The 26,518-nt window shown below is 44.2% G+C and overlaps 1 protein-coding gene across 1 annotated transcript in view; it reads left to right on the forward strand.

The window, feature by feature from the left end:
• Positions 1 to 17,966: 17,966 nt before the first annotated feature.
• The window catches only part of LOC311101845 (chloride channel protein 2-like), a 169,727-nt gene continuing 161,175 nt past the window's right edge, over positions 17,967 to 26,518 (forward strand). Inside the window, exon 1 of the mRNA XM_084143056.1 lies at positions 17,967 to 18,512. Coding sequence (XP_083999182.1) covers positions 18,468 to 18,512 — 45 coding nt within the window. The 5' untranslated portion in view covers positions 17,967 to 18,467. The remainder of the gene's footprint in view (positions 18,513 to 26,518) is intronic.

Genomic DNA, 26,518 nt, shown 5'->3' on the forward strand with positions numbered 1-26,518 from the left:
TCCGTAATGGGTCCGCGGTGAAACGACCACCCCTCATCAATGTCAAACGCTCCCTAAAACACTTTAGCGAGCAGGCCTTTCTAATTGACCTGGCCCGGGTATCCTGGATGGATACTGACCTCATTCCGTCAGTAGAGGATGCCTGGTTGTTTTTTAAAAGTGCTTTCCTCTCAATCTTAAATAAGCATGCCCCATTCAAGAAATGCAGAACTAAGAATAGATATAGCCCCTGGTTCTCCTCAGACTTGACTGCCCTTGACCAGCACAAAAACATCCTGTGGCGTACTGCATTAGCATCGAACAGCCCCCGCGATATGCAACTTTTTAGGGAAGTCAGGAACCAATATACACAATCAGTTAGGAAAGCAAAGGCTAGCTTTTTCAAACAGAAATTTGCATCCTGTAGCACTAACTCCAAAAAGTTTTGGGACACTGTAAAGTCCATGGAAAATAAGAGCACCTCCTCCCAACTGCCCACTGCACTGAGACTAGGAAACACTGTCACCACAGATACATCTACAATAATTGAGAATTTCAACAAGCATTTTGCTACGGCTGGCCATGCTTTCCACCTGGCTACTACTACACCGGCCACCAGCTCTGCACCCTCCGCTGCAACTTGCAAGAGATTGGAAAGCTGCTGCGGTCATCCCCCTCTTCAAAGGGGGTGACACTCTAGATCCAAACTGTTACAGACCTATATCCATCCTGCCCTGCCTTTCGAAAGTATTTGAAAGCCAAGTTAACAAACAGATCACCGACCATTTCGAATACCACCGTACCTTCTCCGCTATGCAATCCGGTTTCCGAGCTGGTCATGGGTGCACCTCAGCCACGCTCAAGGTCCTAAACGATATTATAACGCGATCGATAAAAGACAGTACTGCGCAGCCGTCTTCATCGACCTGGCCAAGGCTTTCGACTCTGTCAACCACCGCATTCTTATTGGCAGACTAAATAGCCTTGGTTTCTCTAATGACTGCCTTGCCTGGTTCACCAACTACTTCTCAGATAGAGTTCAATGTGTCAAATCGGAGGGCCTGTTGTCTGGACCTCTAGCCGTCTCTATGGGGGTGCCACAGGGTTCAATTCTCGGGCTGACTCTATTCTCTGTGTATATCAATGATGTCGCTCTTGCTGATGGTGAATCTCAGATCCACCTCTATGCGGACGACACCATTTTGTATACATCTGGCCCTTCATTGGACACTGTGTTAACAAACCTCCAAACGAGCTTCAATGCCACACAACACTCCTTCCGTAGCCTCCAACTGCTCTTAAACACTAGTAAAACTAAATGCATGCTCTTCAACCGAACACTGCTTGCACCCGCCCACCCGACTAGAATCACTATTCTCGGCAGGTCTGACCTAGAGTATGTGGACAACTACAAATACCTAGGTCCAGTGGCGGCTCCTGAAACAATTCTCAGGAGGGGCAATTTTTCTGATGATTTAGGTGACCTACACACATTTAAAAAAAGATATGTCCAGCAACAACATGAAGACAGGGGCAGCATATAAGTCAATACCAGAAGCATTTATTGACTGATCTGGGGAGATGGATTCCAGTTTCTGTGACAGATTATAAATAATCTCTGATGCCTTTGTTATATTAGCTTTTGGTTGAATGTACTGTCGTAGTAAATATATAATGTTATAGCTTGGTCTGACTAAAATCTTGTGCATGACCCATTTTGTGTTGGGCGTTTGTTTTCAATCAATGCTGTTCCTATCCTATAACAATGGACAAAAGAGTCCTATCTTGTCAGCCTTGTCAGCAGGTGGCCAAGGACAACACCCACGCCATAGGTCTCTCAGTTCTTCCAACTCACGAGTTCTTGCTCTGAGGACACACACACACACACACACACACATCATCACTGATAACACACACACACACACACATCATCACTGTTAAACACACACACACACACACACATCATCACTGTTAAACACACACACACACACACACAAAAATCCCCTCTCTTTAGGCTGAACATTTGAAGACAGAGAACCCGACTCAGAGCCAATGCAACAGTGGAGGGGACCTCGCCCAACTCATCAGGACCAATCAGAAGATCAGAACTACTAGATTCAACCTACATCATTTATTGTATAAAATGTCAGCACACAATGTTTTCGGGGCTCTCTTCAGATAGCTCCCTAAGAGTTTGACGAACGAGTCCGTGCACGCGATTCCAGATATCTTTACCTCTGAATAAACTGCCTTTATTATACCATATCCACCCTGTCCAAAGTCTCTACTTGGTCTCAGTTCTCCAGTAAACTTGTGATTATCAACAGTACACAACGGTAACAAACAATTGGGGGAACTCACGGGGCAGATAGTAAGGTCACAGTGACACAGAAAGCAGTTCAATGTCGGGGCTCGGGGGTACAGAGTCGCTCTCTTACCAGGATCGATTTTCCCTGTGACTGTCAGATCGAGGTCCGCTCCGACCAGGGTGAAGCCGGCCGGCTCCACTTCTCTGTCCGGGACTCTGTCATCCAGCCAAGTCTCCCAGCTGTATTGGATTCCGCTGCCAGCAACGTTTTCATTATTTAGTCCGTTCGTAGCGGGTATGTACACGATCAACAAGATCAGTCCAAAACCCACCACTCGAAATCCATGGTTGGCAGAATGTTTGTAAACTAAGTGTACAAATTAAAAACATAAAATAACGCCACTAAGTGTACAAATTAAAAACATAAAATAACGCCACACTGCAGGTCGCAAAGAGACGCTGCTAGCCGCTATTTGCTTAGTTACGTTCATGGTTACGTCACGTATGACGAAAGCGCGTAAGTGCAAGCCCACAGACACCCATAGAGAATGTATTGAAAGCTTTGAAATTTGAAAAAAATAGATTTTACATGACAGGCTATGAGAGACTTCTGGGCGATTTTCAACCTGACTGAAATCGCCCAAAAACGGGCGGGGCCATTTGAAGCACGACTTTAGCCTGATTTGACATTTAGTGGCAGTCAGATCAGATTACAACACTGATAACTACTGTTGCCGTGATATAATTGATTAGAAAAAAAATCCCTTCCTTTTCCCGTTTGGCAGTGCGTCGCCCATATCGCCCTATTGAACAGGCCGTCCCTGCCTAGGTGACTGGTTAGACTGTAAACTCTCCTTCCAGACTCACATTAAGCATCTCCAATCTAAAGTTAGATCTAGAACCCCCATTTCGCAACAAAGCCTCCTTCACTCATGCTGCCAAACATGCCCTCGTAAAACTGACTATCCTACCGATCCTTGACTTTGGCGATGTCATTTACAAAATAGCCTCCAACACTCTACTCAGCAAATTGGATGTAGTCTATCACAGTGCCATCCGTTTTGTCACCAAAGCCCCATATACTACCCACCATTGTGACCTGTACGCTCTTGTTGGCTGGCCCTCACTACATATTCGTCGCCAAACCCACTGGCTCCAGGTCATCTATAAATCACTGCTAGATAAATCCCCGTCTTATCTTAGCTCACTGGTCACCATAGCAACACCCACCCGTAGTCTGCACTCCAGCAGGTATATCTCACTGGTCATCCCCAAAGCCAACACCTCCTTTGGTCGCCATTCCTTCCAGTTCTCTGCTGCCAATGACTGGAACGAACTGCAAAAATCTCTGAAGCTGGAGACTCTTATCTCCCTCACTAACTTTAAGCGTCAGTTGTCAGAGCAGCTTACCGATCACTGCACCTGTACACAGCCATTCTGAAATTAGCCCACCAAACTACCTCATCCCATATTGTTATTTATTTTGCTAATTTGCACCCCAGTATCTCTATTTGCACATCATCTTTTGCACATCTATCATTCCAGTGTTAATACGAAATTGTAACTATTTTGCACTATGGCGTATTTATTGCCTTACCTCCATAACTTACTACATTCGCACACACTGTATATATATTTTCTGTTGTATTTTTGACTTTATGTTTTGTTTACCCCATATGTAACTCTGTGTTGTTGTTTTTACCGCACTGCGTTGCTTTATCTTGGCCAGGTCGCAGTTGTAAATGAGAACTTGTTCTCAACTGGCTTACCTGGTTAAATAAAGGTGAAATAAAACAAATAAAAAAAGCGGAGGTGTGTGTGTGTGAGAGAGAGAGAGTGAGTCTTGGTGTGCAATCTTGTAAACTCCAGTATTATTTACCACAATCTCCTGCATACTTTACAGGAAGCTCATTTATATTCCTGGAGGCAGGTAGGCATGTGCGTGCGTTTGTGTGCCAGTGTCACGATCGTTATGGAAAGAAGCGAACCAAGGCGCAGCGTGAGAAGCGTACATCTTTATTACTTGTACACACAACGAACCAAAACAATAAACGATACGTGAAGTCCTAGGTTAAATACACAAACCCTCCGGAACAAGATCCCACAAAACAAAAGTGCCAACAGGCTGCCTAAGTATGGTACCCAATCAGAGACAACGAGAATCAGCTGCCTCTGATTGGGAACCACCCTGGCCAACATAGATCCACACGATCTAGAACATAAACCTAGAAAACTAAACATAGAAACTAACACCCTGGCTCAACATTAAAGAGTCCCCAGAGCCAGGGCGTGACAGCCAGGGCATCTGCATAAAATAAACAACAGGGGGTGGTGTTGCATTCACTCAAGTGGTGTTGTGTCTGTCTGCATGTGTCTGTTTTACTGTATCTCTGTGCATAAGCACTGTGTACAGTATGACTAAGTGGTATGGAATGATATAACCTACGTGTTGTGTGGTATTATATGCAGCCAGGTCACCCGTGATACAAGTCAGTCTTCAACACCCATCCATGTCTGAGCACATCGGGAGATGACGTGGAAACCGGCCACTAGGGGTAACAGTGAGCGCTGTTACCTTCAAGTTGGTTTGGGTTTTGCTAGGGTGTTGTGGACGGGAACGGCGGATAGGCGTAAGCATCTGCCTCTGGTGCCAATGGCATGTTTGAATCAAGCGATAGAAAGTTGCTTTTGAGATGATTTTCTTCAAGCCTATCCCAAACCTTAACCCTTACCTTAACCATTTGGAGTTAATGCCTAACTGTAAGAATTCAGAGTTAATGCCTAAACTTAACCTTAAACACTTGACATTTGGAACAACGTTTGAGAAAACATGGATGAACCTCTAATTTTGACGTGAGACTGTGAGAGTTGATAGATTATATGTGAATGAATGCCACTTTTTGCTAGTGAATATATGTGTGAATGAAGCTTTGATTCTCAATTAAATAGAGTCCACATTATTCTCCATCCCAGCATACCACACACACACACAGATATGACAGAGGAGTCAGAGGAGGAGCAAGGTAGTGAAGAACAAGGAATAAATTAGGCTGACTCACAAGAGCCCGAAAGAGAGGGACAGAGAGCTGAGGAGAAGGAGAGAAGAGAAGAGATAAGACTGGAGAACTGGATTCGATAGCAGAGACAGGACACACAAAAGCAAAGAGATGGGGGGAATGGGTCAGGGAGGGAAGGAAGTAGGCCTAATGCATAAAAGAGGGATGGAGATGGAGAGATAGTGAGTAAATGTTGCCATGAGCAGCGTTGGTGTTGGTGGGCGCGTGGCTATTGTTGGAGCCACAAAGTGAAATTAGTCCGCCACCTGTCTGGCACTCGTGAGAGGAAAACGGAAGAACCAGGGGGGACAAGGCCAACACAGGCACCGCCACAACCAAGCACGCTCAAAACCACTGTCTATACAGAGTTCTCTAATTGGCAAACGTTTCCCAGAAATCATGGTGACAGAGTGTGTGTTGCCCTCAGGTGCAGATCTAGGATCAGTTTACTGTCTCCAAATCAGACCCTTAACTAATAAGGAGGCCATCAGAAAACTGACCATTGATCAATATCCCACAGGGTTGGGGATGGGGTCAATTCCATTTCAATTCCAGTCAATTTGCAAAGAAAACCAAATTACAATTACAATTACAAATGTTCCATATTGAAAAGTATTGAAGATAATTAGAATTTCAGTGTACTTCCTGAATTGACTGGAATTTAAATGGAATTGACCCCAACCCTGGTGTCCAAGGGCATCTCCATCTGACTCAGAAAGGGCAAATTGAGAGACTTTTAAACTTTTACACAAGTTTGTTTTCCTTTGAAGGAGAGGAAGTTCAGTGAGTTTAGATTAAAAGGAGAGAAGCAGACAGGCCCAGTAGTTTGGGGACATAAATTACCTTACATGTCAAAGTTACAAAAACATTCAACAAAGACCCACTGTGTACTCAACTGGATAAATTCAATAATTCATTATAACACACTGTGGAGAATACTATTTATTCTGTCCAAGACTTATGAGCAACGAGAAAACTCTTTCATCAAGACAAAGCTTTGTTTTATATATTTTTGCTGTCGCTATCTTTATCTTGTGTATCTGGGTATCCTGTGATTGGTACAGTCTGTCATGGAGCAGCAACACCTGTTTATCTCTCCAATATCCATCTCGTATATGTTTAATCCATAAAATATAGTATGTGTAATTTGGATCTCTGTGACAATATACTTTTGAAATGAAAGATTGTTTGTCATTGCACCGCCCTCTCCTCATTGAACGCCATTATCAATTTGCCAACCCCATATTCTCTCCATTGTTCAATCAAGAGCTTTGTGATTTATGTCTTTAACTGGAACGCGCTCAACAAATGCAATTTATTATGAATCACTCTGTGTTTGGTTTAGCTTTTACCTATACAGAATATTGACCATAAGGTATTGACCCATGCATTTGAGCATTTAGCTATTTTCTACCTTTGTCAGTGGCGTGAATGAGTCATTGGAAATTAACATTAAATTATTCAGTTAAACACACACACACACACAATTTACACCCCACACACACACCCTCACACCCTAAGTAGAAAAGAGCAATTAACTATCAACAAGAACCCATTTCTAGGTAATAGCAGTGTAATGCAGGTGTGTCCTCTCCAGGCTCAAAGCAATATCTCCTCAACACTCACTCTCTGCTGAAGGCTACAGACAACTAATCAAATCAAATGTTAATTGTCACATGCTTCATCAAAATAAAGTATAAAAAAGTATAATATATATATATTTTTAAATATAGAAACAGTGACACGAGGAATAAATACACAGTAAATAACTAATAACAATGACGAGTAAAAATAATGTCTATATACGGGGAGTACCAGTACCGAGTCGATGTGCAGGGGTAGGAGGTCATTGAGGTAGCTAAGGTACTGCCTTCAGAAAGTATTCACACCCCTGGACTTTTTCCACATTTTGTTGTGTTACAAAGTGGCATTAAAATTGATTTAATTGTGGGATTAAAATTGATTTAATTGTAATATTTTGTCAATGATCTACACAAAATATTCCTTAATGTCAAAGTGGAAGAAAAATTCAAACATTTGTAAAAACAAGTATGAAAAATAAAACACTAACACAGTATATCTTGATTACATAAATATTCAACCCCCTGAGTCAATACATGTTAGAATCACCTTTGGCAGCGATTACAGCTGTGAGTCTTTCTGGGTAAGTCTCTAAGAGCTTTGCACACCTGGATTGTCAATATTTGCACATTATTATTTATGGAAGAGATGGAGACCCGCACACTGTCGAAAAAAGGAATATGTCCAAAACTGAGGCTTGAACGCAAAATAAAGATGTTTATTAAAACATCATGGTGCCCAAAAAATCATAATGCAAGAAAGTGCATAAATGAAAGGTGAAAACAAAACACAAACGTTTCGGCCTCAGGCCATCATCTGTGTAAATTGTCCGCACACACAACTGACTTCTATTTCAAGGATAATTGTATATGTCACATTATTATTTTTTTTATTCTTCAAACTCTGTCAAGTTGGTTGTTGATCATTGCTAAACAGCCATTTTCAAATCTTGCCATGGGTTTTTAAGCCGATTTAAGTCAAAACTGTAACTAGGCCACTCAGGAACATTCAATCGTGTCTTGGTAAGCAACTCCAGTGTATATTTGGCCTTGTGTTTTAGGTTATTGTCCTGCTGAAAGGTGAATTTGTCTCGCAGTGTCTGTTGAAGAGCAGACCGAACCAGGTTTTCCTCTAGGATGTTGCCTGTGCTTAGCTCTATTCCATTTATTTTTATCCTAAAAACTCCCTAGTCCTTGCCAATGACAAGCATACCCATAACAGAATGCAGCCACCACCATGCTTGAAAATATGCAGTGGTACTCAATGATGTGTTGTGTTGTATTTGCCCCAAACATAACACTTTGTATTCAGGACATACACTGAGTATATAAAACATTTCCATGACATAGACTGACCAGGTGAATCCAGGTGAAAGATATAATCCCTTATTGATGTCACTTGTTAAATCCACTTCAATCAGTGCAGATGAAGGGGAGGAGACAGGTTAAATAATTATTTTTAAGCCTTGAGACAATTGAGACATGGATTGTGTATGTGTGCCATTCAGAAGGTGAATGGGCAAGTCAAAAGATTTAAGTGCCTCTGAATAGGGTATGGTAGTGGGTGCCAGGCGCACCGGTTTGTGTCAAGAACTGCAATGCTGCTGGGTTTTTCACGCTCAACAGTTTCCAATGTGTATCAAGAATGGTCCACCTTGACCCAACTATGGGGAGCATTGGAGTTAACATGGGCCAGCATCCCTGTGGAACGCTATCGACACCTTGTAGAGTCCATGCCGATGAATTGAGGCTGTTCTGAGGGCAAAGGGGGGTGCAACTCAATATTAGGAAGGTGTTCCTAATGTTTGGTATACTCAGTGTAAAGTTCATGTCTTCACAGTTTTACTTTAGTGCCTTATTGCAAACAGGATGCATGTTTTGGAATATTTATATTCTGTGCAGGCTTCCTTCTTTTCATTCTGTCATGTAGGTTATTATTGTGGAGTAACTACAATGTTGTTGATCCATCCACAGTTTTCTCTTATCACAGCCATTAACTGTTTTAAAGTCACCATTGGCCTCATGGTGAAATCCTTGAGCGGTTTCCTTCCTCTCCGGCAACTGAGTTAAGAAGGAAGCCTGTATCTTTGTAGTGACTGGGTGTATTGGTCCACCATCCAAAGTGTAATTAATAACTTCCCCATGCTCAAAGGGATATTCAATGTCTGCTTTTTCCCCCATCTACCAACAGGTGCCCTTCTTTGCGAGGCATTGGTAAACCTTCCTGGTCTTTGTGGTTGAATCAGTGTTTGAAATTCACTGCACAGCAGATAATTGTATGTGTGGGGTACAGAGATGAGTCAGTCATCCAAAAATCATGTTAAATACTATTATTGCACACAGAGTGAGTCCATGCAATTTATGTGACTTGTTAAGCAGATTTTTACTCCTGAACTTATTTAGGCTTGCCATAACAAAGGGGTTGAATACTTATTGACTCAAGACATTTCAGCTTTTCATTTTTTATTCATTTCTAAACATTTCTAAAAACATAATTCCACTTTGACATTATGGGATATTGTGTAACAGGCCAGTGACACAAAATCTCAATTTAATCAATTTAAAATTCAGGCTGCAACACAACACAAAATGTGGAAAAAGTCAAGGGTGGTGAATACGTTCTGAAGGCATTGTACATATAGGTAGGGTTGAAGTGACTAGGTAACAGGACAGATAATAGACAGTAGCAGCAGTGGGTAGCCATTTGAGTAGCTATTTAGCAGTCTTGTTTAGCAGTCTTATGGCTTGGGGGTAGAAGCTGTTCAGGGTCCTGTTGGTTCCAGACATGGTGCACTGATACTGCTTACCGTGCGATAGCAGAGAGAACAGTCTATGGCTTGGGTAGCTGGAGACTTTGACAATATTTTGGGCCTTCCTCTGACACCACCTTGTATATATGTCCTGGATGGCAGGGATCTCAGCCCCCGTGATGTACTGGGTCGTACTCATCACCCTCTGTAGCTGTCACGCCCTGGCCTATAGAACTCTAGCTAGTTTGGTCAGGGTGTGAATATATTCTAGGTTTTGTATTTCTATGTTTGGCCGGGTGTGGTTCCCAATCAGAGGCAGCTGTCGCTCGTTGTCTCTGATTGGGGATCATACTTAGGCAGCCAGTTTTCCTGCCTGCGTTGTGGGATTTTGTTATGTTCATGTTTAGGCTTGTGTGTTAGCCTTTGGACCGTCACGGTTAAGTTTGTTGTTTTGGTTACTGTTTCGTGTGTTTATTAGTTAATAAACATGTTCGCTGTTCACGCTGCACCTTGGTCTGTCCCGTTCCTTAACGTACGTGACAGAAAATCCCACCCGACCTGGACCAAGCAGTGTGCCGAGGAGGAGCAGAGAGGATGGACTTGGCAGGAGATAAGAGAGGATCTGGCAAGAAAGAGGGAGGCCCTGAAAGGGATCAGGGTGGAGAGACAGCCCCAATAATTTTTTTTGGGGGGGCTAAAAGGGTGGTCGGGGAGCGACAGAGAGGAGCCCCGACCACTGCACTCGTGGGGGCTCAAGGAGGAGTCCTCACAGGAGGACGGGGCGCGGAGTGTAAAGAACGGAGACAGTCATAGACCTCCAGCGCCGGTTCCCAGTCCGGTACGCCCCGTACCTGCTCCCCGCACCAAGCCAGTGGTGCGTGTTCCCAGTCCGGCCCGGCCTGTTCCTTCTCCCCGCACCAAGCCAGTGGTGCGTGTTCCCAGTCTGGTACGCCCCGTACCTGCTCCCCGCACCAAGCCAGTGGTGCATGTTCCCAGTCCGGCCCGGCCTGTTCCTGCTCCCCGCACCAAGCCAGTGGTGTGTGTTCCCAGTCCGGTACGCCCTGTTCCTGCTCCCCGCACCGAGCCATTGGTGCGTGTTCCCAATCCGGCCCGGCCTGTTCCTGCTCCTCGCACCAAGCCAGTGGTGCGCGTCGCCAGTCTGGCCCGGCCTGTCCCTGCTCCTCGCACCAAGCCAGTGGTGCGCGTCACCAGTCCGGCCCGGCTTGTTCCTGCTCCTCGCACCAAGCCAGTGGTGTGCGTCGCCAGTCCGGCCCGGTCTGTCCCTGCCCCTCGCACCAAGCCAGTGGTGCGCGTCGCCAGTCCGGCCCGGCCTGTTCCTGCTCCTCGCACCAAGCCAGTGGTGCGCGTCGCCAGTCCGGCACGGCCCGTGCCCGTTCCACCGGTGCCTGGTCCGGCACCGGTCAGCGGCTCCACTCCGGAACCAGAGCAGTCCGCTCCACCGGTGCCTAATCCAGCTCCGGTCAGCGGCTCCACGCCGGAGCCAGAGCAGTCCGCTCCACCGGTACCTGATCCAGCTCCGGTCAGCCGGAGCCGCCACCGAGGCTAGAAGCCCACCCGGACCCTCCCCTATTCAGTCAGGTTTGTGCGGCCAGAGTCCGCACAAACCATCACGCCCTGGCCTATAGAACTCTAGCTAGTTTGGTCAGGGTGTGAATATATTCTAGGTTTTGTATTTCTATGTTTGGCCGGGTGTGGTTCCCAATCAGAGGCAGCTGTTGCTCGTTGTCTCTGATTGGGGATCATACTTAGGCAGCCAGTTTTCCTGCCTGCGTTGTGGGATTTCGTTATGTTCATGTTTAGGCTTGTGTGTTAGCCTTTGGACCGTCACGGTTAAGTTTGTTGTTTTGGTTACTGTTTCGTGTGTTTATTAGTTAATAAACATGTTCGCCGTTCACGCTGCACCTTGGTCCGTCCCGTTCCTTAACGTACGTGACAGTAGCGCCTTGCGGTCGGGTGCCTTACAGTTGCCGTACCAAGCGGTGATGCAGCCAGTCAAGATGCTCTCAATGGTGCAGCTGTAGAACTTTTTGAGGATCTGAGGGCCCATGCCAAATATTTTCATGCTCCTGAAGGGGAAGAGGCGCTGTTGTGCCCTCTTGACAACTGTGTGGGTGTGTGTGGACCATGTTAATTCCTTAGTGATGTGGACACAGAGAAACTTGAATCTCTCAACCCTTTTCACTGTGGCCACGCAGTCGTGGGTGACCAGGAAGTACAGGAGGGGACTAAGCACACACCCCTGAGGGGCCCTCGTGTTGATAGTCAGCGTGGCAGATGTGTTGTTGCTTACCCTCAGCGCCTGGGGGTGGCCCGTCAGGAAGTCCAGGATCCAGGTGCAGAGGGAGGTGTTCAGTCCCATGGTCCTGATTATGGTGTTGAATGCTGAGCTGTAGTCAATTAACAGCATTCTTACATAGGTATTCCTTTTGTCCAGCTGGGTGAGGGCAGTGTGGAGTGCAATAGAGATTGCGTCATCTGTGGATCTGTTGGGGCAGTATGTGATTTGGAGTGTGTCCAGGGTGTCTGGGATGATGGTGTTGATGTGAGCCATGACCAGCCTTTCAAAACATTTCATGGCTATAGATGTGAGTGTGTTAGTAAATTAGGCAGGTTACCTTGGCTTTCTTGGGCACAGGGACAATGGCGGTCTGCTTGAAACAAGTTGGGTCAGAGGTAGGTTGAAAATGTCAATGAAGGCACTTGCCAATTGGTCAGCGCATGCTCTGAGTATGCGTCCTGGTATTCTGTCTGACCCCAATGCCTTGCGAATGTTAACCTGTTTAAAGGTCTTACCCACATCGGCTACGGAGAACAAGATCAAACAGACGTCCGGAACAGCTGGTGCTCTCATGCATGGTCTAGTGTTGCTTGCCTCGAAGTGAGCATAGAAGGCATTTAGCTAATCTGGTAGGCTTGCGTCGCTGGGCAGCTTGCAGCTAGGTTTCCCTTTGTCATCCATGATAATTTTGCAAACCCTGCCACATCCGTCAAGCGTCAGAGCCGGTGTTGTAGAATTCAATCTTAGTCCTGTATTGATGCTTTGCCTGTTTGATGTTTCATCTGAGGTCGTAGCAGGATTTCTTATAAGCGTCCGGATTACTGTCCCGCTCCTTGAAAGCGGCAGCTCTAACTTTTAGCTCAGTGCGGGTGTTGCCTGTAATCCATTGCTTCTGGTTGGGGGAATGTACAGTGCATTCGGAAAGTATTCAGACCCCTTGACTTTTTCCACATTTTGTTACGTTACAGTCTTATTCTAAAATGTATTAAATTAATGTTTTCCCTCATCAATCTACACACAATTCCCCAAATGTATAAAAAATAAAAAACTGAAATACCTTATTTACATAAGTATTCAGACCCTTTGCTATGAGATTAGAAATGTAACTCAGGTGTATCCTGTTTCCATTGATCATCATTGAGATGTTTCTACAACTTGATTGGAGTCCAACTGTGGTAAATTCAATGATTTGGAAAGGCACACACCTGTCTGTATAAGGTCCCACAGTTGCCAGTGCATACCAGAGCAAAAACTAAGCCATGAGGTCGAAGGAATTGTCTGTAGAGCTCAGAGACAGGATTGTGTCGAGGCACAGATCTGGGGAATGGTACCAATTTGTTTTTGCTGCATTGAAGGTCCCCAAGAACATAGTGGCCTCCATCATTCTTAAATGGAAGAAGTTTGGAACAACCAAGACTCTTCCTAGAGCTGGCCGCCCGGCTAAACTGAGCAATCGGGGGAGAAGGGCCTTGGTCAGGGAGGTGACCAAGAACCCAATGGTCACTCTGACAGAGCTTGAGAGTTCCTCTGTGGAGATGGGGAACCTTCCAGAAGGACAACCATCTCTGCAGCACTCCACCAATCAGGCCAGGCGGAATCAACTCCTCAGTAAAAGGCACATGACTGCCGGCTTGGAGTTTGCCAAAAGGCACCTAAAGGACACTCAGACCATGGGAAACAAGATTCTCTGGTCTGACGAAACCAAGATTGAACTCTTTGGCCTGAATGCCAAGCGTCACGTCTGGAGGAAACCTGGCACCATCCCTACGGTGAAGCATGGTGGTGGCAGCATCAAGCTATGGGGATGTTTTTCAGCGGCATGGACTGGGAGACTAGTCAGGATTGAGGGAAAGATGAACAGAGCAAAGTACAGAGAGATCCTTGATGAAAACCTGCTCCAGAGCACTCAGGACCTCAGACTGGAGTGAAGGTTCACCTTCCAACAGAGCAACGACCCTAAGCACACAGCCAAGACAAGGCAGGAGTGACTTCGGGACAAGTCTCTGAATGTCCTTGAGTGGCCCAGTCAGAGCCCGAACTTCAACACGATCGAACATTTCTGGAGAGACTTGAAAATAGCTGTGCAGCGACTCTCCCCATCCAACCTGACAGAGCTTGAGAAAATATGCAGAGAACAATGGTAGAAACTCCCCAAATACAGGTGTGCCAAGCTTGTAGCGTCATACCCAAGAAGACTCAAGGCTGTAATCGCTGCCAAAGGTGCTTCAACAAATGACTGAGTAAAGGGTCTGAATACTTATGTAAATGTAATATTTCAGTTTTTTATTTGTAATACATTTGCAAAAATGTCTAAAAACCTGTTTTTGCTTTGTTATTATGGGATATTGTGTGTAGATTGATGAGGGGGGGAAAACAATTTAATCATTTTAGAATAATGCTGTAACGTAACAAAATGTGGAAAAAGTCAAGGTGTCTGAATACTTTCCGAATGCACTGTATGTCTTGAAGGTGCTCAGAAATACGTAAAGGATGTTTTGTATGGCTCTGAGGCCAGGCTGCACTGGTACATGCTGGAACTGTCTTTTATAATCATGTGTTCTGAGTGTTTCTCCATAATCTCCAAAGTATTCTCCTTCAATTTATACCATGCCTACGTGTACCCATCTCATATTTGCTATGCTCTTAGCATTTACATTTGGGTGTCCATATGGGTAAAAAGTCCTGTAGGCTATGAATGAATGGATTAAGGATTTAGGATTATGGTGGCAGTAACATTTCAGAGGAAGGTCTCACCAGAACATTTGATTCCTGAGTGACTGAGTCCAATTCCAGGGTGTGGATTACTGTCTGTCTGGCTTGTGTTCCCAATATAAATGTTATAAGCCATTTTATGGAATCACCTGGCAATGCAATTCAATGACACATAACATATTTGTTTTTTCCCAAAAAATAATTATTGTGGGTGGGGGGGGGGGGGGTTATTGAGCTATAAAAGAAGAAAGGAAATACTTTTTGATCTTGTCTCATCACTGCAACTCCCCAACGGGCTCGGTAGGTGAAGGTCGAGTCATGCGTCCTCCGAAACATGACCAGCCAACCCACGCTTCTTAACACCCTCCCGCACCAATGTGTCGGAGGAAACACTGTTCACCTGATGACCGAGGTCAGCCTGCAGGCGCCCGGCCCGCCACAAGAGCGCAATGAGCCAAGTAAAGCCCCCCCGGCCAAACCCTCCCCTAACCCAGATGACGCTGGGCCAATTATGCGCCGTCCTATGGGACTCCAGATCACGGCCGGTTGTGATACAGCCCGGGATCAAACCCGGGTCTGTAGTGATGCCTTTAGCACTGCCATGCAGTGCCTTAGACCGCTGTGCCACTCGGGAGGCCCACGAATGAGCTTTTAACAGACTGATTTCTATCTTTTAATTTTAATGTGATACACACGTGCTCTGCAATAAAAACTAAATAATACATTAGGACACCCCTAGAACGGTATCTTCAGACACTCCCCTCTGAATTTACCTGGCCACTGAATCAAGTATGGTTAACCGCATACTTGGAGTGTCTGAAAGTGGGTGTTGCAAAATAAGTGGTTGGATCAACTGCGATGGGTGTAACATCAGCGCTCCATTATTGGTTAGACCGGCCATTGCCAGGTGCACCCACCGCTGGTCAGCTTAATCTTTACATAGCAGGTTAAGAGAACTAACGTATGCAGGTTAGGAGAATTAACATAGCAGGTTAGGATAATTAACGCTGGCAGGTTAGGAGGATGAGGTTAAGGTTAAGGTTAGGAAAAGGGTTAGGGTTAGGCTTAGCTAAAATGCGTAGCAGGTTAGGATAATTAACATGGCAGGTTAGAAGATTTAATGTTAAATCTGACAATTCATCTTGATGGTTGTAAAGTCGTCTCAAATAAAACTGTGAAGGACCTCGGCGTTACTCTTGACCCTGATCTCTCTTTTGACGAACATATCAAGACTGTTTCAAGGACAGCTTTTTTCCATCTACGTAACATTGCAAAAATCAGAAATTTTCTGTCCAAAAATGATGCAGAAAAATTAATCCATGCATTTGTTACTTCTAGGTTAGACTACTGCAATGCTCTATTTTCCGGCTACCCGGATAAAGCACTAAATAAACTTCAGTTAGTGCTAAATACGGCTGCTAGAATCCTGACTAGAACCAAGAAATTTGATCATATTACTCCAGTGCTAGCTTCCCTACACTGGCTTCCTGTTAAGGCAAGGGCTGATTTCAAGGTTTTACTGTTAACCTATAAAGCGTTACATGGGCTTGCTCCTACCTATCTTTCCGAGTTGGTCCTGCCGTACATACCAATACGTACGCTACGGTCACAAGACGCAGGCCTCCTAATTGTCCCTAGAATTTCTAAGCAAACAGCGGGAGGCAGGGCTTTCTCCTATAGATCTCCATTTTTATGGAACAGTCTGCCTACCCATGTGAGAGACGCAGACTCGGTCTCAACCTTTAAGTCTTTACTGAAGACTTATCTCTTCAGTAGGTCATATGATTGAGTGTAGTCTGGCCCAGGAGTGTGAAGGTGAACGGAAAGGCTGGAGCAACGAACAGCCCTTGCTGTCTCTGCCAGGCCGGTTCCCCTCTCCACTGGGGTTCTCTGCCTCTAACCCTGTTGCAGGGGCTGAGTCACTGGCTTGCTGGTGCTCTTTCATGCCGTCCCTGGGAGGGGTGCGTCACTTGAGTGGGTTGAGTTACTGACGTGATCTTCCTGTCTGGGTTGGCGCCCCCCCCTTGGTTTGTGCTGTGGTGGAGACCTCTGTGGGCTATACTCGGCCTTGTCTCAGGATTGTAAGTTGGTGGTTGGGGATATCCCTCTAGTGGTGCGGGGGCTGTGCTTTGGCGGAGTGGGTGGGGTTATATCCTTCCTGTTTGGCCCTGTCCGGGGGTTTCTTCGGATGGGGCCACAGTGTCTCCGGACCGCTCCTGTCTCAGCCTCCAGTATTTATGCTGCAGTAGTTTATGTGTCGGGGGGCTGGGGTTAGTTGGTTATACCTGGAGTACTTCTCCTGTCTTATCCAGTGTCCTGTGTGAATTTAAGTATGCTCTCTCTAATTCTCTCGTTCTCTCTTTCTCTCTGAGAACCTGAGCCCTAGGACCATACGTCAGGACTACCGGGCATGATGACACCTTGCTGTCCCCAGTCCGCCTGGCCTTGCTGCTATTCCAGTTTCAACTGTTCTGCCTGCGGTTACGAAACCCCTACCTGTCCCAGACCTGCTGTTTTCAACTCTTAATGATCGGCTATGAAAAGCCAACTGAGAGACCTGAGCCCTAGGACCATACGTCGGGACTACCGGCCGTGGTGACTCCTTGCTGTCCCCAGTCCGCCTGGCCTTGCTGCTATTCCAGTTTCAACTGTTCTGCCTGCGGTTATGGAACCCCTACCTGTCCCAGACCTGCTGTTTTCAACTCTTAATGATCGGCTATGAAAAGCCAACTGAGATTTATTCCTGATTATTATTTGACCATGCTTGTCACTTATGAACATTTTTGAACATCTTGGCATGGTTCTGTTATAATCTCCACCCGGCACAGCCAGAAGAGGACTGGCCACCCCTCATAGCCTGGTTCCTCTCTAGGTTTCTTCCTAGGTTTTCGCCTTTCTAGGGAGTTTTTCCTAGCCACCGTGCTTCTACACCTGCATTACTAGCTGTTTGGGGTTTTAGGCTGGGTTTCTGTACAGCACTTCGAGATATTAGCTGATGTAAGAAGGGCTATATAAAATAAAATTGATTGATTGATTGAATGTGGCAGGCTAGGAGAATGAGGTTAAGGTTAGGAAAAGGGTTAGGTTTAGCTAAAATGCTACAGTTGTCAACAATTGACTCATCATGCAGCCCAATCAGCCACGCAAAACGGACTTGAGTGGCATCAAATCTGCCCAATTAGCTGATTCGCTTTCCATCCATCCCCTTCTGTTGATCCTTCCACTTATTTTGACACGCCCACTTTCAGACACTCTAGGTATGACTCCACTGAATTGACATTCACGATACCTGGAAAATAAAACAGCTTTCAACACAGACACACCAGTTTCTAAACATTTCAGAACAGCGTAGCAGAAGAGAACAACAAAGTATCTTTCAACGTTATATTTGACTGACAAAACGTCAAGGTGCAAGCAAGCGTTTAAAAGATTTTGCTAAAATTAAGCGGAACCCTGAATTTTCGCTGTTCGTAAAACTTCAGAGGACAGACTGTACCATTTGAACAAGCTAGAGGGGCGTGTCGTACAACTCCAAGCCACACAAGTCCCGCCTCTGTGTAGATCCTGGAAGAGATTTGGGGATATAAAATGAAGGAACTCTGGTATGCAGCACTTCTGAGTTCATCTCATAAACGTCATCAGCTTCATGACACATTAATTAGACTCATGTTCTAATCACTCGAAAACAAGAGAGAGCATTTGTGTCTCACTGCAACCTCAAAATATTTCCTCACCCGGTCTCTCTGGCACTTCTGCCTGTAGCGCAAGCCACACAGCGCAGCCATGGCCGGCGACGATCAGCGGGCGCTACAGTATGAACAAACTTTGGTAAGTTAACTTGTTGCCACTTCAACTTCACTTCTTTACAAAGTGACAGCGGTGTGTGTTGGCCGTGGTGCCTGTTGAGCCAATGTCGTTCATTGTTTTTACGTTGCTGAGAAGCGCTCAACCCCGGGGTTGCTGAGAAGCGCTCAACCCCGTTCTCTTTAGAGGAGTTGAGCGTTCCTCAGTTAGCGCCTGGGCTTGTTAGACTACGTTTGGTAAAATGAGAGGTCACGACATGCTTATGACAGAGGTTTATGATTTCACTCTCACAGTTGGTCAAAGAAAGGGTATTTTAAAACTGCATTGAATGGGTATAAATTCGTTCAGTTATTCACAATGTACATACAGTAAAGACAGTCCTTGTCAGGCGCTATTTTGAAAACACATCTGGATTTGGCCAGAACAATTATCTCTCTCTCTCTCTCTCTCTATCGCCAACGCTTAATGCATAGGCTACAATAGGTACATAGTAGGAGTAGTAGCGATCTATTCCGTGCACGAGTAAATTGTGTTCTCATCTTCAAACAAACAATACAGTAGTCAGTGCATCTATGTGCCTAGTGCGACCGTGCTTGTGGGTTGCATCGGCATGTTCGACCCAACAATGGGTGCCTTTATTGTTTCCTGGTGGATTGAGAGCCATAATGCGAGGATAATTAATAGGCAAGAAATCCCCACGTGTATACAACAACACACAGTTGACACGTGGAATATTAATAGATTAATTAAGGATGACCTGTTCTAGGGAAGTGAGGGTCGATATAGTTTCAAAGAGGATATTTGACACGTTCTCCTTTGGGCATGACGGGCTCAACAGGTGGTCCGCACCAGCGCACCTGAGGCGAAATGTTTATTAATGTATGCCGCACATATCTGAGCCCTTTCCCCACTTGGTTTAGGCTATATAACCAGTGGAGTGCTTTGACTGAGTGCACTGCTTTGAATAGAAATCAAATGCGTCCTTTGCTGCTGTTTGGTATGGAAACCAACAGCCCCGATACGCACTGTGGTCGACCTAGGCCTATTCTATGGCCCCGGGATTGAATGGGTGAATTGGATCGAGGCGCAGAAGCGGTTGTCAGCCATGCGTGATGATTTTAACCCTAAAAGCGCCAGATTTATAGTTTAAAAGGTAATTTTTGACCCCAAATTGATAATCATTGCAAACAGACACTGTCAGTGAAGCAGTAACACTGTTTTATTAACCTTTTGTAACACTGGTAAATGGTTTAAATTCCCCCAAAATAAGCATTTACTTTTAACACACTTATAGTCAAAACGTGTTGTGTTTCTGTGATACTCAAAAGCTGAGAAATTGTCAATTAAACTAATCTGACATATCGATATTTAGGCGCTGGTGCATTCAGACTTTTAGCTCCAACTTTGGAATGCAATGGGGTATCAACTCGGCAGTGTTTCGGTTAGGAAAATGTGGCTCTGGACATTTGACCGGCTGCATTTAAAATGTAATTGACATTTGAGAAATTTAATGGACACATATGCAGTGGGTGCGTAACCTGATTAGGGCGTCCACTCATGGTGCTCAGAATGACAGAAATCACATTTACATTTTTATTTATCTGCGTAAAAAAATGTATGTCAAAAGCCGGCTATTACCGGCTAATGTAAACCCTGCAACTCAGTTCCAATTGAATCTGAAAGATGAGACTCTTGACTTGGTATAAAGACATTGACTGGAAGCTAAATATGTATTTACATTTTTTGTAATTTTTTTAGTTAGTGGCTGCCACTCCCCACAGAGGCCACATCTGGGGTGGCTCCATATCTATATCTTAACAGGGTCCATACATCTACCTCTGTGCCAAATTTGGTGCTTTTTATCACAAAGTTTACTATTGAGTCCAGATTTTCAGTTTAGCCATGCACCACTAGTATACAAAATAGATCATTTTTAATTCCTCCATATTAACACAGAAATCATGGTAAATTGTTTTGTTTTTTGTCGGGAACTAGTTGCATGACAGTCCTAACATTTCAGAAGGATAAAAAAAAGGTTGGGAAATTATGACATTTTTGAAAAATGTACCCGTCTGTGCTTTTAGGGTTAAAGTATCTCCGCTTAACTTTAAAGTATCTCGCTAATGTGTAGCCCAGGACAGACCGTCCTAGGCTACACATTAGCGCAGATACTTTAAATGTAAAGGCCCACTGAAGCGCGCAACTGTAACTTCTGAAAAGAACAGTTGGGTCTGTTTTTCTTCTATTTAAAGTTTATTTTTACTGAGACTTCCCCCTCGCTGTGTGTGTGTGTGTGTGAGAGAGATTACACAACGAGCTGCCCTCTGATTCATCGCTGGGCACTCTGTCACCCTTGCGGGGTCTCCAACAGGCTGTCTGTGAGCTCCTATCTCTGAGGAGTCACTGAACCGATTCATTTTCTAGTCTCTCTCTCTCTTTTCTCTCAGACTTCCTCTCTCTATTCCCCTCCTCTTTAGCTACACTGTGAGTCACCGTGACACTGTTCCTTTGTGCCACATTGGCAGCGGCGGTGGTTGTGTGGGCATCGTATGTGAGGTAGAACTGAGAGACTACTGTAGCTATATCAGAAAGACTAGTTCCACATCACGACACCACAACAAACAGCTATAATAAACAAACCAGCTGTCCCACTTACATTGGGTGTTGTATGTCACCCTTTATGTAGTAAGTATGATATAGATTCAATATAGGAGTGCTTATGAAGACTATATGCGTGCTCTATATATGTTTTGGTTCATTTAAAGTGGGACCATCACCGACAGAAGAAAATGGTTGATAAACAGCAAAGGGTGGCCCTCAGCTGTCTACCCCTCTATTTAGTGCATGGCATTCTGCCACACTTGTCCCCCCCCCCCCCCTCTCTCTATCACCTTGTCTCTTTGAATTCCAGGTACCATCCCTCTATCCTCTTGTGGCTTCTCACACAGTCCACTCTCAATCTTCCTGTCTCCTCTCAGACATACACATGCACGTGCACACACACACACTCTCCTCTCTCTCTGTCTTGTCCTCTCACTTTCACAGCAGTTTTTATGATTCTTTGGCCCACTTTGACATGCATCTTTTAATGTGCCTATTGGCTAGCTCCAGTTCAGGGCCTATCCATAAAGAATAAGTTGAAGTCCAAGCGCTCCGGCGTTCAGGACAAATGGGGCATTAATGGGTTTAGCCCGCAGGAGACGCGATGTCCCTGGACATCCCTAAATGTCAGTTGTCCCTCTCTGAACCCCCCCCCCCCCCCCAAATCTGTCTGTGTTCCCACTGTATTCTTTGGAAGTTCTGTATTCCAAAGTAGGCCACGGGACTACAGCGCTAGTGTTCCGAGGTCTGTTTATTTTTTGGAACGCTGTTACATTCTGCTCGTCATTACCCCTGCAACACCCCCTCGTTCCCAGGAGTCTTAACTCATTGATTTTCCTGTTCTTTATTTCTCTCCTCCCTCACTCCCTTCCTCTGTGTCCCTCATTTACAGACAGCAGATTGTCAGGGCCTGTTCTCTCTGGCTGGGTTTAATGGCTTGTTGTTTTTGTGGGGCTCATGCCTCGACCTGGCTAATGGGCCGTGGGTGGGAGTGTGTGTGTCGGTTGGTGAGAGAGTATACTTGTGTGTGTGTGTTCAGGTAATGAATCGTCACACAACCCTGATAGAGGTGATGAGGGGTCTTTTTAGTGTGTGTGGAGAGGAAATTGTTCAGTGGTTCAGATAAGAGCTATTAGAGCTGATAGATAAGGCAGGACTGAGCCACAGGACAACCTTGGGCCACATTGACTGATGTTTGATCTCCTTTAGCACTGAGCAATAGAGCTGTCGTAGAGCTGTCATATAACTGTCATAGCTTTCACTAAATGACAGGCCACTCTGGAACTTAGCATGGCTGCAGATGTGGAGGCGGGAGAGTGGTCATTGTGATTTGTAAATGACATGAATTCCATTATGACATGAGCCTATGTTATGGAGATAACATGGTTTTCCATTGTGACTTATGTAGGTAACATGATTTTCCTTTCCATTATGACTTATGACATATGGGGAAGATGGATGTTATGTCTGGTGGCAACCAAGGTCTATTTACATTCAGAATAAATCAAGGGATTGTTGATGTTTGTGTGAATATTATAATGATGACCCAAGGCTTTATAGGAAGTGAGGGGAACGAAGTGTCAATCTAGTGTGTGTGTGTGTGTGTGTCTGGCTGTGGCACAAGGTAATTTGTAACCAAGTGTTCTTTGCCTGCTGGTCCTTTCTGTGGTAATCTGGTTTTATGTAGCCGCCAGCTCGTTTGATGTCAGCTCCTGTAGCCATAAAGGAATTTTACCTCTGTTAGTCCCACACACTGCATCCCTTTTTCTTTGTCACTCTTTCCCTCTCTTTAACTATCACTACATCATTCCTTCTCATTAAATGATGGTTGTTTTGTCTTGAGGTCCTATGCGCGCACGTGTGTGTGCGTTTACTGGCAGGAGAAAGGGAACCTTGCATAAGTTTGTTAATAAGGCAATAGGGGATTCCAGATAAGATCAAAAGCATGTGAAGTTCATAGGAGCATGTCAAATGAAAGATACAGTGCCTTGCAAAAGTATTGTCGTATATGATGAATGGTGGTCATTATTGCTGTCAACAAAAGGAGTCTGCTCATACTGAACATTGATCATAAGGTTTATTCAAACCACAAGATTACAGCATATGTACAGACCCGCGGTGTCCGGAGAACGGCTCCCCAGATTGCTATGGCCGTTCTAACTCTCCGCCGTTCTTCCCCCCTTTATATAGCCTTCCAAGAGTTGAATGGCTCCCTCTACTGTTCAATCCCCGTATCTTACAACCCACTTCCTGTCTGTCATATGTGGCGTCACGCTAAAACCTTCCTTCTTGATACCAAAAATCAACATTCTTTCAGTTCCATTTAAAACATTTAACACCATCATATTGTCAATACACTACATTCCCCCCTTTCGAGACAACCTAAACGTCTCGAAACCAAACAGAATAGGATTATAACAAGTAACAATTTATCTTATTGAGTATCTTTAACATTAAACCAAAAACATTCTTCTCTAGAGTGTAAATACCTTTCTATGAAATACCTGTTTATGAAGTGTGAATACATTACTATGACATATGAAGTGTGAATACATTACTATGACATATGAAGAAATCTCTATGGAGTGTAAGAGCGAAAAACTGTCTGACAGCCATCCATCCATATCAATCAAGACAGTAAAATTCTCTCACGGTCCCTCTGCCCCATGCAACCACCGTCGGTACTCCAGATAACCTCATTAACCATGTAAATGCATTTGAAACTATGATGCAATTAAATACACATGTAAGCCCCTGCAAACAAAATCCTATCCATAAACATCCATTGTACGGCTGGTCAACCCATTGGACCGGACAATGAAACTCTCCCTTCCTAGCCTCTCTGTCCCTAAACATTCACCGAAATAAACAAAAACATCTAAGATCCTTACATGTAGTCAATAACATCAAACATCATTCTACCAAAATTAATACCTAAAAATATGACACAATTATGTATTACACATGTCTATATTTCATTGCAAACACTGGAATGTAGTCCACTACACTTCATCTCCCTGTAGTGTCCTCTTCCAATGGACTTGTTGATGATGGAATCAGCCACACCCTCCTTGTTTCATCTCCTCCAGTCATATTGTCCCTTCATATTGTCTTTGTTTGAGTATTCCAATCTCCACATGTTCTCCCAAATGCTTCTGGAATGACAAGAAAATAAACGACCAAACAGTATCTTTTGCAAAACAAACACTTTCAAATTAAACCTCAATTTCACCTAAGAATTTAAAAAATGATATATAAATGATGCATGAATCACATAAACCTATTCCCCCCTTTGATTCATAAATCATACCAACATCACCCCAATATTGAAAAAAAAAAAATTTGAAAAATCATCAAAATGATATTTATCCATCAGTAGTCCATCCATCTTCCTCCAGATCCGGAACAGTCAACACCGGCATCTGAGTGTTGTCTCCAGGAATCACTCTCCAACCTATCTCAATATCATAACTTTCTCAAAGATCAGTAACAAATTACAAACATCACAGTGTTATCAAAGCTGAAACTAAAATCTGACCCATCACTGCCCCTACTGGCCTAATTGATCTTGCAACCAAATCTTCTCAGATCTCCCAAACACATCCCTTATAATGCATCTATAACCCCAGTGATCTTATCTGAACTATCTGGACTCAAAGTATAACTAATATTTATCAATATGATCTTCCCAAATGTTACACCATACCATGAATAAAGTCCCCCCTTCTCCCTGACCTTATCCTTCAATGATAGGCTTGAAGACTATGACATGTCGCCATGTCACCCTTTTAACCCTAGATTTAGCTGTGTCCAGTGCTATCCCTCTTATAATGATAAAATTTCATATGGAAGCTTCAACGTTGACATGTAACCAAATCCTGTCCATCCATAATGTAAGAATAAATATACTTTATCATCACAAACCCCCTCTAAATATCTCTAAAATTCCCCATAGTCATAGGCAAAAGCTAATCTTTTAACCATCAACGTCCTGCTGTTCTACTACCTGGTCCACAAAAATTACATCATATTTGTCATCTCTAACCTTATGTTCATGCTTATCCAAAGTTATCATATAACATCACACTCTGATCTTCCCATAAACATACCCCTTACCTCATATGTTTTATTAAACAACTTTTATCCCTCAATGTTTCACCTGAATACTTCATGGTTCCGTTGTTACCTGATTTTCCTTTCCCATTTAACAATTCCCATAGGGTAATTCATTTACCCAAGAACACTACTTAAACCTAGGCTTAAACCACTGTTCTGACAACGACATTATTTTATCTGTCAATGACTGTTGCTGATACCACAGTCATGACAAATCATAAGACTGAACCACACCTGATAGAGGCCGCGCGACCGTCTAACATGTCTGGTGCTGGAATCCTCAACAGACATGGACCTTCAAGATTCCTCACTGATCTTACAGAATGAGTTAATCTATCTCTAATTTCCACAACAGAAGAACGAGCGGTACTGATCAGATACCTCTCCCTGTCTGTCATCAAAATCAAAGATCTCATCCTGTCCTTTCATGATGAATCTATATTCTCTCTACTACTCTCTGTTCTCTTATTTTAACCCTATTCGTACTATCATTGACAGCACTCTCCATCCGTAACCTAGGCCCCTGAGTCCTTCTTGCTAACCCCCTTTAATTTCAGAACAGTTGTTGTCGATGCCATACTCCCTACATCGTATCATTAATCCCTTCCAAAGTTACCATTAAAGTAGTTGATTTAGTTGCTGTATCAACCCTAATTACTTCTAATGCAAAGGTTCCCATTATCCTCTGTGTATTATCTACTGTTGGAGTGACTGTAATCTACTCTTCCTGACCTCCTTTGGTGACTGTGGAGGCTACAAACCTTAACTCTTCCATTATAAGCGTTACTTTATGAATTACATAGCCCTTTAACCAATAATTCTTAACCGGAACAAATTCTAATGCTTGCACTAGATAAGTACACATATTCTCCCTGACCTTTCTCTGTAACATTACGCAACATAAGTGAACAGTCACTCCTAACCCTCTTCTAAACTATACCTCCTTTTACTCCTGGTCCTGATAACAACACTTATTCTCCATAATTATCTCTCCATATGGGAGAAACGTCCCCATCCTAAACCCTAATAAGTATTTTCCCCCTAAAATTGGTGCTGTATTGGTTCCCTTATAATCAAATGCGATATATTTATGACTTTAATACCTATCAATGTTGAAAGAGTTAAATTGCTTCTCCCTGTTGTTCTAATAAACTGAAGTGTTAATGTCCTTAGTTACTCCTAGTTTTCCCCTAAGACTTTGAACTCTTTACTTGTGCTTCCATCTATCCCCACTAGTGTCACTTTTTCCCCAAATCTCAGTCCTTTCTCTAAATCCCTGACTTTCAAACTTTTGATTACACAAAATACACCTA

The sequence above is a fragment of the Coregonus lavaretus genome (assembly GCF_964263955.1).
Source record: "Coregonus lavaretus genome assembly, chromosome: 26".
Classification (NCBI taxonomy): domain Eukaryota; kingdom Metazoa; phylum Chordata; class Actinopteri; order Salmoniformes; family Salmonidae; genus Coregonus; species Coregonus lavaretus.